The following is a 20,318-nucleotide window of genomic DNA, read 5'->3' on the forward strand; positions in this document are numbered from 1 at the left end:
CTTATTCCTTTTGCCTGCTTCATTTTTCCTTCATAATTTAACATTTGCTTTTAAAAGCAAGTTCCCAAGCCAGAAACTAGTGAAGTACTTGAATTATGAGTAGATACTAGACTGAATTAAACTCAGTCCCAAGAAGTTTGGAACTCTCCTTCATGCCATCAGTTACTGTATGGCATGAACTGGGTTCATATGAACTCACTTCATATTCTTTGGGATGAATATGAACCCAGTTGGAGATTTTTAATGATCTAACTCGCCAAATTATAATTACAGAAGGTATGCAGTTGACAACCAAAGACTTCATTTTACTGGACTAATTAATCTTACAGAGAAAATTTCACAGCTAGAACTAGTTTTACAGAATTTAGTACATCCATTTAACTAACTGGTCTTTGATTATATTTCCACATGTCTTCTTCCTTCCCTTCCAAGCACACACATAAGACAGAAAGGACTGAAGAGAGAAGTTTCTTAAACACACACACATAAATTCACAGGGAGACCTTACCCCAACTGGGTCTTTAAGGTTCGTTTGGGACCCTTTTTTCACGATAGGTTTCCGGGGTGTCTTAGCTCTCCTGGTCATAGATTCAAAAAATAACAATAACTTTTTTTCAGTTCAACACTAATACAAAAGCCTCACCTAAAACTTACACAATCTTTCTAGGTTATCTGTAAATTATCCCTTAGCAGTTCCAAAACACTGCATCCCAAATAACATGAATAACAATCATAGTAGCAGAGGGTTTATGGCATGCGTAATCCAAAAGTAATTAAAATTTGCTTTAGAATACATTTTTGGTACCAAATGTACCTACTTATTCTCTGATTAGTTCTATACTTAAAATAGCTTGCATATTTTCTTGAGCAACAATTTAACAGAGGCACTACAAATTTGAAAAATCTACAAATAACTGCCCACACTTTACAGACTGACAACCGATTAAGTTCAATACACTATAAAAATGCACACGGAGGAATCCATTTTTTCGACAAGATTTATGCCTGTATTTTCAAGGAACAACCAGTCATTGAATGCTCAAAACGATTACTCTGTCTCCAAAAAATTCTGGTTCCAAACTGCCAATTTATTGGTTTCTTAAGTAGGGGCAATCAAAAAGTTATTTTGATTGATTTCACCGTTTCTCTAGCATCTCATCTTTTCCCTTTCACATTTATCTATAGGCTAGACATACATTTAACATATTAAAATTAAGTGAGACTATTGGCTTTGACTGTAGTTTAAAAATATTTTTCAAAACATATTCTCAGATGAAACACAAGCAGATTCGTGTTGTTCAGTGCAAACACATTGTGGTGGGCTTAACTTAAACTCAACGTATATTTCTTATATATAAATTTTTTTCATCTAAAGATTTTGACTTCGGCCTCTTAATAAACAAGTGGCCTTTTGCAAACAACTTCCTAAATGGTAATAAAGCCAATCCTCTCCTTTGCACGACAAATACTTCTTTACCCAGGAATGATGCTGCGCCGAAAATATTGGCTTAGGAATGTGGGCGGGGGTTCTCTGCGGCCACAGAATACAGCAGAAGTAACTGGCCTGTGTTAAGCGGATGGGCTCGGCCTCAGGGACAGGGTGCTGGGCTAAAAAAAAAGCTCGCGGCGATCACCGGTGCCAGGGCTCTCCAGAAACGGAGCCCACCTAACCATTGCCCAGCACACTCCCTCGGCTCCACACGCGAGACCAACCCCGATCCGCACTAAGTCGGCCAACTGCGCTCTGGAGGCGGCGGCAGCCAGCGAGGGAGAAGGGAACTTGAGAAGGGGAAGGCTGTCCCGGGGACCCGAAGAGGACAGCCCCGCTATCGGGAAACGGGTGAGGCATAAAACACTCCCGGCTTCAGGCCGACGCTTCCTGGCCTCTGGAGGCCCAGTCGGGGCGGCTGGGGGCGACGCGGCAGGGGGCTCCGCGCCCAGGCTCCCGCGGAGCTGCCACACGTGGAGGTTCCCACTTTGGGGTCGCGGCCGCAGCAGCACCGGGCGGGATGCTGTCCGCATCCGGCCGCGGCCTGCGAGGAGACGCCTGCCCCGAGCCCCGCGGCCCCGGCCCCCGTCCGCCCTCCCTCCCTGCTCGGTGGCCTCGTACTCACGCTGACTTCATGGCAGCAGGCTCCACGCCGCCCAAACGCGCGCACGGGACGGCGAGCTGGCGAAGACTGCGGGACGTTAGGACCGGCAGCAGGAACTGGAACTCCGCGGCTAAAGCGCGGTGCTCTGCGAAGCCGGCGGCGACGCTAAGAGCCCAGGTGAGCTCCCGCCTGGCGCATTTCAAACGGGCCAATCAGCGCCCGTCCGCAGGGAGCGGCATGACCTCCGAGGAAGTGACTGCGCTACCGGAAGTGGCGTTTGTCTCCTAGGCGACCGACGCTAAAAGGGCGGCGGAGTTGTGTGTCAGGGCTGGAGGGAGATCTTGAGGTATGGTATTTAAACTCTTCCGCCTTGCGATGAGGAGATTGAGGGTTTCTTTTCCTCCATCACAAGAAGTTCAATGGAGGGGCCTTTCCAGGGTTGATTCAGAGGTCGGAATGTCGTTCCGGTGAAAAGTGTTGTATTCCTGTGCTGTGCCCTGCTCCGAGTCTCAGGCTCCCTCTGTCTGCCTTCCAAGTCACCACATTATCTTGGCTTCTTTTCTCTCTCTGATTCAACTTTCCTGGGTTTCCCTCCAGCTCTGTCCTATATGTACATTATTTTATCAAATCTTTTTTTTTCCTTTTTTATTTTTTGAGATGGAGTTGCCCTGTCGCCCAGGCTGCAGTCTTCAGCTCACCTCAGCAACCTTCGCCTCCCAGGTTCAAGCAATTCTCCTGCCTCAGCCTCCCAAGTAGCTGGGATTACAGGTGAGCACCACTACGCCCAGCTAATTTTTGTATTTTAAGTAGAGATGAGGTTTCACCATATTGGCCAGGGTGGTCTGGAACTCCTGACTTCAGGTGATCCGCCTACCTTGGCCTCCCAAAGTGCTGGGATTACAGGCGTGAGCCATCGCGCCCGGCCTATTTTTTATCTAATCTTGATTGTGTTTGATCCTTGCCTTGTGGAGATGAATAAAATTTGGTCTTTACCCTTGAAGAGTAGGTTCTAAAGGTTGCCCTTTAGAACCTACTCTCTTGCCTTAGATGAACTGATTCTATATCACTTCAGTCTTTGATCCTAAGCCGATGACTATCAAATACACATCTACACCTGGGCTCTCATGGAATTCTAGCCCCTTCTCAACTTCCTAAAGGACGACAGCACTGGTAAGGATAGTCACAATTTAATATCCTTGGCCCATATCGTTGGTGCTCAGGAAACAACACCGCAAAGTATGGCTCTTTGGCACACTGAGTGCTTTGAACTAAAGAAGATTGAAAGTGCCTCAGAGAAGCCTTAAAAGCAAAGTCTCTCTCTGACTTTCTCCTGCCTTCTTGTCTCCTACCCTTCTGTGTCTCCTAAAGCAAATAATAGAAATCAGAATTTCTGTTCCCCAAGGCGAGTCATGGAAACTAGAACCCCTTTTCACCCAAGCAAGCCAGAAACATTATTCTAGAAAACCTAGAAATATTAATCTAGCCTTCCCCACCTTTTGTGTAAGAGCTGGCCATAAAGAAATTCTTTGATGTACCTTGTCATAAGACCCTTGTTCCAAAAGGGTCTTGCCCTACATTCAGGAAGAAGGAAAGCTACACAGAGAGGCCAAGAAGAATCTGAACAGACAGGACTTGCTGGGTTCCTCCTTCAGTCTGTTACCATTAGATCATACTCCTTTTGTCCAATCACATTTCTACACAGCTGTCCATTCTTCATCTCATGTAAGCATAAAAATGGACAGCTTTCCCTGGGTCTTTGGGTCTTCATTTCTGAAGGCACTTACACCACATAAAGCTGTGATTCAATAAATTAGTTATCCGTTTATCTTGTTAACCTGTCTTTTGTTATGGTAATGTCAGCTGTGACCCTTAAGATGGGTAAAGAAAAGTATCACCTTTTCCACCCCTACATTGCACATTAGGATGGTTCCAATTTTTGCTATTACAGATACAGCTATAGTGAATAAACTTGGAAATTTATACAATGCAGGTAAATATGTAGGACACATTTCTAGAAACAGAATTGCTGAGTCAAAGTATACACATGTGTAACATTTCACAGATATTGCAAATTGTTCTCCATAAGCTGTCCAAATGTACGCTCCCACCAGCCTGTATGAGAGTGCCTATTTCTCCACAATTCTCGAAGTGTTATCAAACTTTTCAGTAGATATCAATCTATTGGTATCTGTTATCAACTGGTGAGAAAAAACATGTAGTTAAATTTTTCGTTTATTTTCAGATAAATGATGTTCTCTGTTCATCTATTTAAGAGCCCTTTTGATTCCTTCTCTATGAACTGTATTCATATTCTTTGCCTCTTTGTTCTATTGGTTGTTAGTTTTTCTTAATGAGTTGTGAAAGTTCTTATATTAAAAAAATTGGTCCTCATCCAAAATACGAGTTTAAATTTTTATTGTTCACATTTAGGTTATTTTTATTTGTATATGTTTTGTGACAGCTTAGAAAAAATTTCAGGTAGACAGATTTGTCTGTCTTTTATGGCTTCTGTTTTGTGTCATACTAAAAAAAATATATCCATTCTGAGTTTTTTATTTTATTACCCATTTTTTGTTTCCTAGTGCTTTTATTGCTTTGCTTCTTATGTGGAAGTCTTTGAATCATTAGGACTTTGCTGTCAAGCTAGAGTTTGTTATTTTGTTTGTTTGTTTGTTTTGTTTTGTTTTTTGAGACGGAGTCTCTGTCACCCAGCCTGGAGTGCAGTGGCGCAATCTCGGCTCACTGCAACTTCCACCTCTGGGGTTCAAGCGATTCTCCTGCCTCGGCCTCCCGAGTAGCTGGGACTACAGGCGTGTGCCACCATGCCCGGCTAATTTTTTTGTGTTTTTAGTAGAGATGGGGTTTCACCATGCTGGCCAGGCTGGTCTTGAACTCGTGACCTCAAGTGATCCACCTGCCTCGGCCTCCCAAAGTGCTGGGATTACAGGCCTGAGCCACTGCGCCTGGCCTAGAGTTTGGAATGTTTATCATTTCGGAATTGGGCTTGGTTGCTGACTACTTATCTCCTAGTTGCTCTTCAGTTTAGCTTCTACCTCAGACTCTCCATTGGACCTTTTGTCACCAAAATTACCACTGCCTCGATGCTAAATCTAATTGACCATTGTCTGTCTTGACTTCTTAACAACACTAAAAAATGTTGCCCATTCCTTTCTTCCCATGCCTTTATTTTTTCTCCTAGCTGTCTAGCCCTTCTTTCTCAGTCTCCTTTGTGAGTTCTTTTTTTCTCCCTTAAATGTTGTGGTTCAGGGTTTAGAGCTGGTCACTAGGTGTACCTTCTCCCTAGGCACTCTCAAGCACTCATATGGCTTCATATACCATTCATGTTTGCTCTTCTGAGGTCCAGAGCCATATATCCAACTGTCTTCTGGATTCTCCACTTTGATATCCCACAAGCATCTCACACCTAACACATTCTAATCTCTTCTCCCAAACTTGCTGCCTCTCAGTGGATGGCATCTGCCAAGCCAGAGTCTAAGGCACCATTTTTGGCTTTTCTGTCTTCTGTCTCAATATTCAATCACTAAATCTTAACAGTTCTACATACTAAGTAGCCAAACCTCCAAACCGCTCCACTTTTCTCCATCTCGTTGGCCACCATCATCTCTTGTCTAATGAAGACAGCAATGTCCTAACAGGCCTCTCTGCTGCCACCTTCCAATCCAGTTTCCATTTTGCTCACCTCTAAATCACAAATCTGATTATGTCACACACCTGTATGAAACTCTGCAGTGCTTCCCCGTTGTTGGAGACCCACCACAGGGCCCTGAGGCGCTTCCTCTGGGGCTCATCACCCATCACTGCCCCGTCCCCTCCAGTCATGTTGAACTGCAGTGCCCTGAACACGCTGGGCTCACATGCCATTCTCTGTGCTGTCACGCTCTTCTCCCTCCTTTCCTCTGACAATGCCTTGCCTTTCCTTCGCTGCAGATCTGCTAGCTACCCTGCTGTGGATACTGGGCCCCGTGGTACAGCCCTCACGGCCCCAAAACTGCCCTTTCCCACTCACTGCACCTGTTGACTTGTTTCAGCACTCACATTCCAATTGGCACTGTTCATTCCTGTCTCCTCTACTGGCTTATCCCCACAGCCTCACTAGATGGCATTGTTGCATGCCCAGTGCCTAGCAGCGCAGGTGCCCCATACATGGCTTGAAGGGATGAATGAATCATCCCTTCAAAGAACACTCCAGTTGAGGACCCAGTTACACCGCACCACCCCCAGCTTCTCTTCAGGTCAGTTTCTTCTTCCTCCCTCACTTCTGTATTAAAGCTCTCTGGCTTATTAATTTCCTTAAAACTACCAAATAATTACATCATTTCTCTATTCAAAAATAGCAAAGGGCTCCCTGTAGCCATTAAAAGATTTGCATTTTACTGTAGAATTAGAGATCCAGGGCAGGAGTGAGGGTAGGAGGGTGGGGAGAGGAGAACTGAGGGGCTTTTTTCTTTCTAAAGTCAAGTATTTTAGGTATAATTTACATACAGTAAAACGGACCCTTTTTATTTGTATTGTTCTATGTATTTGACAAATATATAGTGTGCTGTAACCACATCAAATGTATATTTCCATCACAGTGGAAAATTCTCTGTACTGCCCCTACTCCCAGGCCTTGGCAGCCACTTTTCTGATTTTCTTCCCTATAGTTTTGCCTTTTCCAGCGTGTCTTTTCTTTCACTCAGCATAATGCTTTGATATTCAACAACATGTTGCGTGTACCAGTAATTTGTTCCCTTTTTGTTGCTGAGTCTATTCCACTGTGTGAATGCAGGACAATTTATTCATTCACCAGTTGGACATTTAGATTGTTTCTACTTTCTGGAGATTATGAAACTGGTATAATTATTTGTGTAAAAGTCTTTATGTCAGTGTATTTCTCTTAGGTGGGATTGTGGGTCTTATGGTAAGTTTAACTTTATTAGAAACTATTAAATTGGACCATGAGAGTCTTATGCAAATCATTGAAGAGGGGCTGACACTACACAAATTTGAAACCATATATTAATCCAAACACCCAGACAAGCAAGTCCAGCTGTGGGAACCAAGTAAACACCAATGACCAGAGACTGCTGAAGCCCAGTGTGTTTGAGGGGAGGCAGTAAAATGGAGACAGCACTGCCTTGGGAGCCTGGACATGCTGCACACGCTGCTCCCTCCCAGGGCCTGCTGGTCACTCAGTGGCCTTGGAAACATTGTCTCAGGTTCCCAGGCCATGAATCTCTCTCACCAGGCCATTTGTAACATGGATGATTAGATGTTAATGTTTACATACACAAAACACAAATTAATAAAATCAATGTGTGTGTGTGTGTATGTGTGTGTGTGTTGGGGGGTTGGGGGACTGTAAAATTTACAGAAAAAGAAACAAATGACTTGAACTATATTTCAAATAAATAACATACACAGAAAGGGGGAAAAACCCCAGATAACTGTGACTATTTAGAATCAAGCTTGCCCTCAGGCTCAAGACAAAAAAAAACTTGAAACGTGTTGAATTCTAATTAGTAGGCACTGACATTAGTTGATAATTCTGAAACAGCATTCTGTACATTCTAAGGTTGAGCAAATAAAATGTATTATGGGCTGGGTGAGGTGGCTCGTGCCTGTAATCCCAGCATGCTGGGAAGCTGAGGCAGGTCTATCACCTGAGGTCAGGAATTCGAGACCAGCCTGGCCAACATGATGAAACCGTGTCTCTACTAAAAATACAAAAATTAGCCAGGCATTGTGGCACGTGCCTGTAATCCCAGCTACTCAGGAGGCTGAGGCAGAAGAATTGCTTGAACACGGGAGGCAGAGGTTGCAGTGAGCCAACGTCGTGCCACAGCTCTCCAGCCCGGGCAACAGAGTGAGACTTCGTCTCAAAAAAAAAAAAATTAAAATAATAAAATAAACCGTATTGTGGTTAACGGAAGTCAGATTTCTCACTGTTGGAAAAGGGGGAAAAGGAGAAAAGGTGAAAAGTAGAAAACTACCTGGGAATTCTTTGCACTATTTTGCAACATTTTCTAAGTCCGAAATTGTGTTTAAAATGGTTGGACTATATCAGTGCCTCTAAACTCCCTTATATTAAAATTACCTACAGTTTTAGCTAAAAATGTGAAACTACAGGATCCCCTCCCCCACTGTGGGTAGTCTGTGTCAGTACGTTTGGGCCTGAGAATCTGCATTATACATCATCAGACAAATTTTAAAAGGGCTGAATTAAATGATCTTTGAGGGCCTTTCCTTCTGTGTTCTGGAGGAGGCAAAAAAGTTCAGCCTGTTTCAGAAATCTGTTGCTTAGCATTAAGAGAATGAGCGTGGCAACTGTCTGAAGTTCATTTCTTACGAGTTGACACATTCCATACAAGTACCAAGAGACATAGGAAAGCCCTACGGGCAGTTTCTCAAGGGAAAAAAAATCAGGCAAATCTCAGAATTCTTCAAAAGTCAAGTCATCCAGGTATCTTCTGGAGTTAACATCCTTCCGGTAGAACAAGTACCTGCCAGCCTTGGGACCCCTCTACTTAGCTCAACCTGCAGTGCCTTCCCCCGACAAGCTGACAAGACTGGCTCCTTTATGCCCATCAAGTCTTCTTCAAATGTCAGCTTATCAGAGTGACCATCAATTCACATGCCCTACTAGACTTAGTTTCTTTACAACACCTATTATCTGGATTCATCTATACATCTTGTCTGCCTGCCCAACCAGAACACTAGCCTCTTTGGGGAGGGACATTATAGGTTTTTTTCATTTGTGTATCCCCAGTTCCTAGGACAGTGGCCATTCTATACATCCTAAGCACTAACTATTCATTGAATGATTTACTGATGTACATGTGTACAGGGATCTGTTTCTCGTGGTGAATGAACACGCAGTGTGGTAGATAAAACATAACCAAATTAAGTGGCAAACAGGATGACTTTATGATAATAAATAAATTCTGTTTATTTTTTTCTCTCACATAGTTCAAGAAAACCAGACATTAGTGTAAGTTGGAGAACATCTGAGTTTGAAAACAGGTCTTTGCCTTAATGGATTGTTGACTAGAAAATCAGAGGCTGACATTCAAATAATATGTTTTGAAGTGTTGTACAACACTTCCAGAAAGACTTCAGCAGACCAAATATTTAAACCGCTTTATACTCAGAAGGCCTCTAAATTTCCCACAACATCCTACCAACAATTACAAATTCTTTTTTTTTTTTTTTTTTTAGGCAGGGTCTCACCCTGTTGCCCAGTCTGGAGTGCAATGGTGCAATCATAGCTCACTGCAGCATCCAACTCCTGGGTTCAGGCAATCCTCCCACATCACCCTCCACAGTAGCTAAGACCACAGGTGTGCACCACCACAGCCAGCTAGTTTTAAAATTTTTTAATAGAGACAGTGTCTGGCTCTATTGTCCAGGCTGGTCCCAAACCCCTAGGCTCTAGCAGTCCTCCGACTTCAGCCTCCCAAAGTGCTGGGATTACAGGCATGAGCCGCTGCATCCAGCTACAGAGTAATTCATTCATTCGTTCTTTTTTATTTTAAGACTAGTCAAGTGCAGTAGTGAGAAGAGGGGAAGAGTAGAACAAGGAGCTTGATCTATAACTGACTGTGAACAATCAATTGAGCTAACTCACTACCTTCAGACCAGCCAAAAATTCATTTCTTTAGAAAAAAGATGAGAATTATTTTCTAAAAAAAAAAGCAATGGAACCCCTTCAATGGGTAAAGGGAGGTAAACTTAACTGAATGGCCTTATTCATACACATTCAAGTTTTATCACAGTTGTAAGGTCTGGTAAATTTTAGAGTAGCGCTTCTTAAGGGGAGCGAGGAGAGGTACATTCCATTAGGAATGTGCCACCCTCCCCACCATAGCCTTTTTTGAGACAATGCCATGGTGAGCAATTGTTACCAATGGGAATGTGTCACATCTCTTAAGTGTAGTGAGACACTTTTTAAAAATTGAGACCCGTTCCAGTGAGGTCTTTAGGTGACCCCCTGCCAACCTTTTAGACTTTCTGAAATGGCTTGGATGAAATTATACTCACATTAGACATCTAATGCCTATTACTTAATACTTAATAATAATTAATATATTTGAACCCTTTCTCATTTTGCAGTGGAAACTTTCAAATCAGTGTGCTGCAAACTGTTGTAAAATTCTGATTTATAACACTGTCCCCAAAAGTATATAATGGGACTAAAGTTTACCAAACTTATTATAAATGTTATGAAACATTGGATGTTATTTTGTTGATTTAACATTTCATTTTCATCGTTAATCGTGAAAAAGCAACATAAGCAAAGATTAAATAATCTAAAAATCCTTCAAATTGATCACTCATTACTTTATTTCTTACTGAGCTAAACATTATTTTGTTATCTATAAAGTAGAGAATTTAAAACACTGTATGTCTTTGGCATTACTAGAAAGGGGTATTTAAACTTTGTACCTATTTTTGCCATAAAATTGAAGTTACAGTAAGATGAAATGGAAGCTCACGGCCCTGTTGATGTGGAATTCCACTAATAATGTCAGATTGTTGCCAAAAAAACAAATTTTGTCATGCAGCTTGCAATTAATGTACCAAAAATTTACCAGCCCATACAATGTTATCATCTGCCTTCCCCAGATAATAAAGTAAACAGATAATAAAACTAATGAAATCATATTTCTTGACCACTCTCATCCAATATAAATTGTTACTTGTCCTTAGAGGATTAGACAGTGAGCTATTTACAAGGCCATTCAAATGTCTGGGCTAGTTAATGGTAGAGGCAGTAGTCTAAGATGTGGGGTATTCCTGAGTCAGCAAAAAGGATCTTGCATTGTGAGGAAGGCCCCCTAAGTAATTACCAAGTGCAGATCAGGGTTTGATGGGCCTCTGTCAAAAGTTGTTTTGCATCTGCATTTCTGTGTTCCCTGAAAACACCATGAAATACTGAACTTTAATCAGTAATACAACAAATGAGAAAATTCTCAGTGTTTTAGAACTATTCAGAGCAGAAAACTCGAACATAAAATGGGGGGTACGCCTTAGTTGGTGAGTTGCTAAAACTTGAGATCAGGCGAAGCGAAGCTGATAGGTCCAATGCCTTCTGGAATGTGTAACACCAGCAGTTCTTCAAGTTTGGCCTCTGGCCCTCCTGTATTAGAACCATCTGGGAGACTTGCTCCAGTGCAGATCTCCTCTACAAAACCTACATTTAACCTAGTGAAGCAGAACCCCCTGGTTTTCCCCAGGAGTCTGCATTTGTCACAAGCTTACTAGATGTTTCTGATTCACAGTAAAGCTTGAGAACATTATATGTGACCACCCCACTGGCAAGGTCATTAACATCTTATGCATATGCATACCAAATTTTGCAATATATTTGAAATCCTGAAGCAATATCAAATGTATGACATCCCCAAATATAGCAATTTCCATTGGTTTAAAATGTGGCAGATGAGCACAACCAATTGGGATTAACTCAGCCAATTCTTATAGTTTAACACATTTTTCCTGCACCGAATAATACTTTGCAGATCAAACTGGCAACCAGAAAACAGCATAACAGAACACACGACACCCTGCTGTGGATTTTTAAGAAAAAATCTGACAAATTCCAAATCCAGAATGACATTGAGAACTTGCACTTTGAAGGCAGAATGGACTTGTGGGAAGATAGGACTCCCCTTCTGTTCTCCCTTCACTAGGGGGAGAAGGGAAGAAGGTCTCTCCCCAAACAGCTCTCTTCATTCTGGAATGTTTTCCCAGTCCCCAAGGCGCTCAGTGACCAACTTCCTTTCTCAGGTCCTCCTAGTGACTGACCTGGTTCATTCTCCCAAAGTAGTTGACAGGCCACTACGAGAGCTCTTGAGAGAAGCTTTGTGACATGAAATTCATCAAATGAAGCAAGATTCATTTTTAAATAATATTACAAAGCTCCAGAGTAATATGCTCAATCCAGTTGTTTAAATAGAATAAAACAACTCCATTTTAAGTAAATTTAAAATTAATGAAATATCAATAGTTTGCCTTAACAAGGACTTGCTTGAACCATGCTCTCCTTTTAAAATCACACACACAGAACCAGTGTACATTTGGAGAAATTTCCCCAGCTGAATACCTTTTTGACATGAATTCATTCAAAAGACACCAACCATTATGAATATTTTAGGCCATGATAAGCTGTAACCGCCTCCGGCTTGTGGTGGTTAGGGTGTTGCAGCTTCATGTTGACATTTGGCATGAAAAGCTTATGGTCTGAGTCATGTTTCTTTTTTGTGTAATTCCGGCTTGGGAATCCGGTACAGAGCAGCTGAGAAATAAATTATGTTGCTGAGGCTGAAGATGATGCACAGAAGTATGGCTCCGGCTATGTGAGAGAAAGAGAAGGGCTTGGAGGTGGCTAGGAGCCATTCCTTCCTCAGAGTCTTGTCCAGAAGTATGGCCTCCATCTGCATATGCGTGGCCAGGATCACACACACATGAAACAGCTGGTGACTGTGACCTATGGCAAACACAAAAGGCCGTCAAGATCAGCAGTGAAAAGGAATGAGTACTGATACATGCTATGGCATGTATGCTAAAAATGATGCTAAGTGAAAGAAACCAGACAGGAGACCACATATTATATGAAATCTCCAGAATATGCAAATCCATAAAGACAGAGAGTAGATTAGTGGCTCCCTCAAGCAGGGTGAGAATAGGGATTAACAGTGCATGGGTCTGATGGAGGGGATGAAAATGTTCTAAAACTGATGTATGGTGAATTTACTGAAAATATCATTAAATTGTATACTTGACATTGGGGAATTATTGAATATGTGATATACACCTTAATAAATTTATTTTTAAGAAGCAATATGGGAAAAATAAAAGGCCCATCAGAGAAAACCAAATCCAAATTCTTTTTTAAAACAACTATCCACCAGTCTCATTTTTCAGATGAAAAAATTAGGCACCAAAGGTCATCTCTGGCGAGCCAGCACTGATCAGCTCAGAGTTTCATTCAATGCTGAGGGAGAAGCTGGTTGAATTTTCTGTTGGCCACTAACCAAGTGGACCGCTCCCTACTGCCAGTTAGTCACAGATATGACCAGGATTCTTCCTCGCCAGTGCCATGCTGGACCCAGCTTACATGGTGCTCATCACAGAGCCTGGGAGCACAGTAGAGGGTAGTGGGAGTGACAGGGACAGGGACATGCTGGGTGGTTGGTGGTTGGCGAGGAAACAAGTCCAATGCCTAGGGTCAGGGGCAGCTTTGGGGGACAACACTCAGACCCCAGGAGTAAGGAGGAGATCACATGTGTCATGGGCTGAATGATGTCCCTGAAAAATACATGTGCTGAAGTCTTAACCCCCAGAATGAGACCGTATTTGCAGATAGGCTCTTTAGAGAAATAATTAGGTAAAAATGAAGTCTCTATGGTGGGCCTAATCCACTGTGACTGGTGTCCTTATAAGAAAAGGAGGTGAGGCCAGGTGCGGTGGCTCATGCCTGTAATCCCAGCACTCTGGGAGGCTGAGGTGGGCAGATGACAAGGTCAGGAGATCAAGACCATTCTGGCTAACATAATGAAAGCCCATCGCTACTAAAAATACAAGAATTAGCCAGGCATGGTGGCGGGCACCTGTAATCCCAGCTACTCAGGAGGCTGAGGCAGGAGAATGGCGTGAACCCGGGAGGCGGAGCTTGCAGGGAGCCGAGATCGTGCCACTGCGCTCCAGCCTGGGCGGCAGACAGAGACTTCTGGCTCAAAAAAAGAAAGGAGGTTAGGACACAGACATGCAAGTATGTAGAGGAAAAGATCATGTAAAGACAGATGGAAAGAATGGCCATCAAGCCAAAGAGGAGGCCTCTGGAGAAACCAACTCTGCCAACACTTTGATCTCAGATTTCCAGCCTCCGGAACTGTGAGAAAATAAATTTCAGTTGTTTAGGCCACAACAGTCTGTGATACTTTGTTATGGCAGCCCTAGCGAACTAATACAACATAAAAGTTAAATAAGGATTCTCTTTTGGTTTAAAAAAAATAAAATAAAAAGGCTGGGCATGGTGGCTCACACCTGTAATCCCAGAACTTTGGGAGGCCAAGGCAGGAGGATTGCTTGAACCCAGGAATTTTGAGACCAGCCTGGGCAACACAGTGAGATCCTATCTCTAGAAAAATTGAAAATTTAGTGTTGCACCCTCAGGACCTATCTCAGAAGAAATACTCAATAAATGTGTCCTAGGACTTGACCCAGCCTGGCCACCTCTACTATTGAGCAGGAGCAGAGTTAGGAATAAGAATGTAGAAGGGTTCAGGATTCTCAAGTGGATGTCTGACAAGTTTCCTACAACAGGGAGCTGTGAGGCCCCCAGTATCTGTCTCTAGGAAGAAGGTGTGCCTGGAGCTGCCATGCCTGCCTTGCTCAAGCTATACTAATGGGCGGTGTATGATTTCCAAATGTGTATGTGATGCAGCAAAGTGGTTTCATCTCCAGCAGAGAGCTGTGCTCTCAGGACACAGGGCAAAGCAGAGCAGTAACTAGCCACCTTCTCCAGCTGACGCTCAAACCTGTCTCCACTGGGGCGTGAGATAAAAGACAGAAAGAGCCATCAGCATTGGATGTATCTGAAATGTGGCTGCAGCAGGAAGAGTGATTTCAACAATCCTGCCTAACAGGAATAGGGAGGAGCTTCCTGTGGGCCAAACCATGCCACGCCAGCACTTCCCAGGAAACCTGGGGCTCATGGCCAGAGAGGGATTCCCACCTCCAGCAGACTGTTAGTTAAGGACTGAGAATGTCCCAAATCTTGTTAATGATCTGTCATGAACTATTGTCTAGGAAATGTCCCCCAGAGAGGTGTTTTTCAGCTCTGTACCCCTAGGCCCAAGAAGATGGGACAGAGTTGAATGAATAAAATGTTATTAAGAAACCTGAGTGGTAGCAAAAGAAGGCCCAGGGCTATTTTTCCTGCAACCCCAAAACTTGCTACACAGCCACCTCTACTTCATCAAGGGGGGCTGGGGAGGTGGACATGGCAGTCAGGATGCTGGTGACTCCGATTCCCTGGCCTCTCCTTTTCCTCCTTTTTGGAAATCTGTTCTCTAAGCATTTTGCTAGTTACAACCCCTTCTGACACAACAAAAGAGGAAAAAGAGATAAAACTTTAATCAGATCAAACAAACTGCATCTGGCCACATCTCTTAGTGGAAGGAGATGGAAAATCAGGAACAAAATGGGCTTGGAGAGAAGCAAGCTCCCCACCCTGGTGGGGACAATGACTGGTCCTTTGATTCCCATGTACTCATCTAAGGAACTCTCACCCCAAAGTCTTGTCATCCTCACCAGAAGTGATGCAAGGATGCCTCCTCCTAACCAGTCCCATAGCCAGAGCAGAGGAGGCACATTCTGCAGGGCCCCGCCCCTCCTTCCCCAGACAGAGAGGGGAAAGAACTCTGCCAGCAGGTGGAAACACCTGTGACTCTGACACCTTCTCTCCACCACATCATCTGGAACTTCATTGAGCTCGGGTTCATCTGGAGGATGACTCGGCCTCTGTGTGAGTATTGGGTTTCACTCCTGGAGTTTCTGGTTCAGGAGGTCTGTGGTGGGGCCTAAGAATCTGCATGTTCTCAGATGATGCTGATGCTGCTGGCTGACGACCACCCCTTGAGAAACCACTGTTCTACCATGAACTCCTGGCCGCCTCCTGCCCACCATGCTCAAGACAAAGAAAGATGCTTTCCCCTTTTCCCTTTTCCCTTTTCTGCACAGCCGCCTGTTGTCTGGTACCCTCAGAGCCATCTTCATCCTGTCTTTCCTCTTCCTGTCCTCGGCTGCCCCCAATGTACTTTTTTTCTTCAGATAGAATCTCTCTCGCCCAGACTAGAGTGCAGTGCACCATCATGGCTCACTGCAGCCGCAACCTTCCAGGCTCAAGCCAACGCCTCCTGAGTAGCTGGGACCACAGGCACACGCCACCACACCCGGCTAATTTTTGTGGTTTTTTGTAGAAACAGGGCTTCACTGTGTCACTCAGGATTGTCCTGAGCACAGGCTCAAGTAATCTGCCCACCTTGGCCTCCCAAAGTGCTGGGATTACATGCATGAGCCACCACACCCAGCCCCAATGTTCATTTAATAATGGGATCCATGTTCTGGATGACAATAGGACACACTGGCTCCATACCCCATCAGAATACTTTAGGCTCCTGGGCCCACTTGCCCTTCATCCTACCCATACTACCTAACAGTGCACCTGCTGCGGACATCCTGGCCTCTGTCAACTTGCAGTGGTACTCACCTTGGCCTCTCTCCCTGCCCCTCCCTGCCCTTTGCAGCTCCATGCGCTAGAGTCCGGAACAGGACACTGCCCAGCCAGGTGGGCAATGAGCAGAGCAGCAGGGCTGTTGCCCACTCACCGATGTAGTCAAAGCGTCCTGGGGCTAGGCGCTCCGGCAGGTGTGCAGAGTACAAGAAAGAGGCCAGGAGGGTCATGATCATGTGCTTCTGGTGGTAGGAGGTGGCTTCATTTTGTGCACTCTCCCCAGGGAACAGGAATAGCTGCAGGTGTTTAAAGAAACATCAGGTCTTGAGAGGACAGGCCTGAGCAGGCCCTCTTCCTTCTCAGCACCTGCAGCTGGGACTTTGGGGGCTCTGACACCCACACACGTCAGTACACACACACAAACTCCAGAGGCCAAGGCCCTCACCTCCTCAGGTCTGTGGCCTGGGAGAGGAAACTCAGGCACCATGTGAGCGGAACTCCTATCCTGAGTGTAGTCGATTGAGACTCGAGACTATTGTATTTCAATCCCCTAAATGCTCGTGAGAGTCTTTTGGGTTATTTACTTACTGAAGCAGGGAGAAAAAGGAAAGGAGGAAGGAATGGGAAAGGAAAGGAAAGACAAAAATCCTATTAGATAATTGGTACTCTTTCTGGGGGTAAAATGTAAGTACAATTGACTCTTAACATACAGGCTAGGGGCACTGACCCCCTGCAGTCAAAAGTCCATGTACAACTTTGACTCCCCAAAACTTAATTACTAATAGCCTCCTGTTGACTGGAAACCTCACCTGTAACAAACTGCCAATTAACACATATTTTGTATATGTATTATATACTGTATTCTTACAATAAAGTAAGCTAGAGAAAAGCAAGTGTTTTTGAGAATCCTGAGGAGGAGGAAGAAGAAAAGGGGTTGGTCTTGCTGTCTCCTGAGTGGCGGAGGTGGAAGAAAACCCATGTATAACTTCAAACCCGTGTTTGAGGGTTAATTGTATAGTGGATTCAAGCTGGAACTTACTTTTTATCAGCACATCCATTGAACTGGTGCTCCTAATTAAGGCTTTAAGGCCTAGAAATCCCTGGAAGGCCTTCTGAGTCATCCAAAAGTATCAATCGTGGCGACTATACTGTTTCAGAGCTAAGTGTAGTTTTTGTATTATTGTTATAAACAGTCATAGCAGCCACCACTTACCGAGGGCAGCAAACCAGGCCTCTTACATGCATCATTTCACCTGAGCCACAATTATCACAAGGCAGACTCCATTTTCCCCATTTTGCAGATGAGGAGAGTGGGCCAGAGAGTGACTTGCATATCACTTAGTGAGAAATGAAGTCAGGATCTGAATCCAGGCAGGCTGATTCCAACATCAACATTGGCACTTAGAACTGGACCTCCCCTTCCCTCTGCCCTCCTCTGACTCAGCCACATGCCAGAAGCACACAACGCTTGTCACAACACAGGACTTGCACTGCCTGATTTGGAGGCACATGGGACAGAATTGCTCTATCTGCTCTTGGTTTCCCATGTGTGGTCTGCGCCCTCGAGGAAAGAGTGAGGGAATGGGCTGCAGCCCCATCTTTGGCGCTCCTCCAGACCCACAGAGGCAGAGCACAGAGAACGTGCTCAATGTCCCAGCTGCTGGGTGGAGCTCAGCCCCTCCCCTTGTCCCTCAGCCCTGCCATCTGGGCTTTATTCTTCAAGCCCACAGGACACTGCCTCTGGGAGGAAACTTCACTCACCGGGTACTGGATAGGCACTGCAGAGCCTATCAGATCCATTGTTTTGATTAATCCTCATTACCCCCTACAAAGGAGGGCTGGTACCCTCATGTACAGATGAGGAAACTAATCTGAGGCTCAGAGAGTTGCGTGCCCTGCCTGAGGTCACACAGCCAGTGAGCAGTGGGACCAGAATTTGAACTCAAGCCCATATGGTTTGAAAGTGCATGGACTTTCCCCTTCTTGTCCTACTTGCTGTCCCTACTATACCCTCTTCCTTTATGCTCTCCATCTCGTTCCCATCGCTCCTTTAAGACCCTCGTTCATGCCTTTTCTTTCAATATTAACAGTATACTGCTTGATGATGGAACAATGCATTCCCGAACTCTTGCTAACAGTCAGCACTTTACATGTTCTCTGTGTAATCCTCCCCACAGCCCATGAGGTATTATCAAGCCCAGCTTACAGATGAGGGACATTGAGGCATAGAGAACTGGCCCAGGGACTGACAGCAAGTATTGGAGACCTGCCTGCAGAACTCGCTCTCCTGCTCACTCCACTCAGCCCCAGGCTGCCTGCTCTGCCTGGCTCTATGACATTCCTGAGCCCCCAGTCATATTGTCAGTCAGGGCCTCTGTGCTTAGGCCATCTCCTAACCACTCCTCAAGTGCCACCAAGGCAGCACCTGGGTGCAGGGGAAAGAAAGATAGATCAGACTGTTACTGTGTCTATGTAGAAAAAGGAAGACATAAGAAATTCCATTTTGATCTGTACTAAGAAAAATTTTTCTTATTTCTTTTCTCAGTCTCTCGTCCCACCTGACGAGAAATACCCACAGGTGTGGAGGGGCTGGCCCCCTTCACCTAGGTCTCGACTCCTGTTTTGTTCTACAGTTCCCATTGCAGTGCTGTGACCCCCAGAAGCTCAGGAAAACAACTGACTTCCTGGTGTTGCCAACAGGCAGAGAGGAGACACAGCCAGTCCTTACCCTGTAGAAGATGGGGAGGGAGTCCCACATGTACGGATAAGCAAAGGCGAGCACACGAATCACCTTACAGAGTCTGGGCTTCTGGATTTCAAGAAACCTAAATGAGGGAAGGAAAGTGGGGAGGAAATGGAATGAAAAGAGTCTCAGTAAATTGCACACGCACATGCATGCACACCGAGGGCCTGGTCATCAACAGACGACAAGCATTTTTGTACAAGCTCCTGTGGCCAGCAGCTTCTCCACCAGCCTCATCCATTCCTCCCACCCCAATGGAAGTGACAAAACTTCAGATGCAGAAAGATCTCCGGAGACACCATCTCCAGACCGTGGGAAGCAGTGGTGCCCAGACTAAGCCAGAAAGGAGGCGCTGGGCAGAAACCCTTTGAGGGCCAAGTTACGTAACTGCCAAAGAGCCTTTTACAACTGTAGTTGCTACAGGGACAGGGAATGAGTAGGGAGCATCGGGGGATCCACTGCCACAGACTCTTGGGGGGCACACTCTGCAAAGGCTGAGATGCACCTTTCTAGTTGGAGCCCAAGTATTATCATGCAGGAGGCCTGGGTTGAAGTAGGCATTTGATCCTTGGAGAGCTTTCTGGAATATTTATACCACAAACAGGGATACTTGCCTTGGGAAAACTAAATAAACATGAAGTCTCCTTCTCTCCTTTGTTGCCACCCTCACCCAACCTCCAATCCAAGACAGCTGACAGCAACATTAAAACAATTGATATTGATTGTTGAGAGGCAGGTCCCCCCAGACAGAATATGACAGGGCCTCAGCTGACTTGGGCCCAGCCTGGGGCAGCAGCTCAGGGTATGGGGAACTGGGCTGCACAGAGGGCAGGCTGCACACTGGGAGGACATGGGGATGGGCAAGGAGGATCTCTGCACAAAACCACAGCCCTGAACTGAGGCCTGGGTAAGGAAGTGCTCATGGGCCCTGGCTGGGCCACCAAGGCCAGGTAGTAGGGACAGGTACAGTCCCCATATCAATGCTGAGGTGTACTATGGAGGGCTGTGTCCTCCCTCAGGGCCCACAGGGCTGCAGGGTAAGGAACCCAGCACAGGGGATGCAGAGCCACACGCTGAGGCTCTTGGGATGGCTGTTCTCATGCAGTCTGTAAAGGCAATGCATGCATTTGGGCCCTTTCAGCCTTTGCTGACAGTTCTGCCCCTCATCACACTGGAGCACACTGGATGGGGTCTGGGTCCTGCTGTGGCTCCCACTCTGCTCCCAAGAACCTCGGGACCAGTC

General features: G+C 45.1%; 2 protein-coding genes and 1 long non-coding RNA gene across 6 annotated transcripts in view; 1 reads left to right on the forward strand and 2 right to left on the reverse strand.

Moving 5' to 3' along the window:
• Nucleotides 1-2,345, reverse strand: part of KIF23 (kinesin family member 23) — a 34,508-nt gene extending 32,163 nt beyond the window's left edge. For all 3 annotated transcript variants that reach the window (XM_017851101.1, XM_017851100.1, XM_017851099.1), the window contains exons 1-2: nucleotides 2,115-2,345; nucleotides 509-578 (exon numbers count right to left, since the gene is read on the reverse strand). In XM_017851101.1, the coding sequence (XP_017706590.1) occupies nucleotides 509-578; nucleotides 2,115-2,125 (81 nt within the window). In that variant the 5' untranslated portion in view covers nucleotides 2,126-2,345. The remainder of the gene's footprint in view (nucleotides 1-508; nucleotides 579-2,114) is intronic.
• LOC108514709 (uncharacterized) lies at nucleotides 1,558-19,718 on the forward strand. 2 transcript variants are annotated; one of them, XR_001881304.1, is made up of 2 exons: nucleotides 1,558-2,439; nucleotides 18,878-19,718. It is a non-coding gene; the product is annotated as an uncharacterized LOC108514709 (long non-coding RNA). The 2 variants fall into 2 exon arrangements; XR_001881303.1 differs by lacking the exon at nucleotides 1,558-2,439 and adding an exon at nucleotides 2,827-2,861.
• Nucleotides 11,571-20,318, reverse strand: part of PAQR5 (progestin and adipoQ receptor family member 5) — a 106,017-nt gene continuing 97,269 nt past the window's right edge. The window contains 3 exon segments of the mRNA XM_017851103.1: nucleotides 11,571-12,582; nucleotides 16,487-16,628; nucleotides 19,061-19,157. Of these exon segments, the coding sequence (XP_017706592.1) occupies nucleotides 12,341-12,582; nucleotides 16,487-16,628; nucleotides 19,061-19,157 (481 nt within the window). The 3' untranslated portion in view covers nucleotides 11,571-12,340.

This window comes from Rhinopithecus bieti, unplaced genomic scaffold (genome assembly GCF_001698545.2).
Source record: "Rhinopithecus bieti isolate Rb0 unplaced genomic scaffold, ASM169854v2 scaffold_31548, whole genome shotgun sequence".
In the NCBI taxonomy this organism is placed as follows: Eukaryota; Metazoa; Chordata; class Mammalia; order Primates; family Cercopithecidae; genus Rhinopithecus; species Rhinopithecus bieti.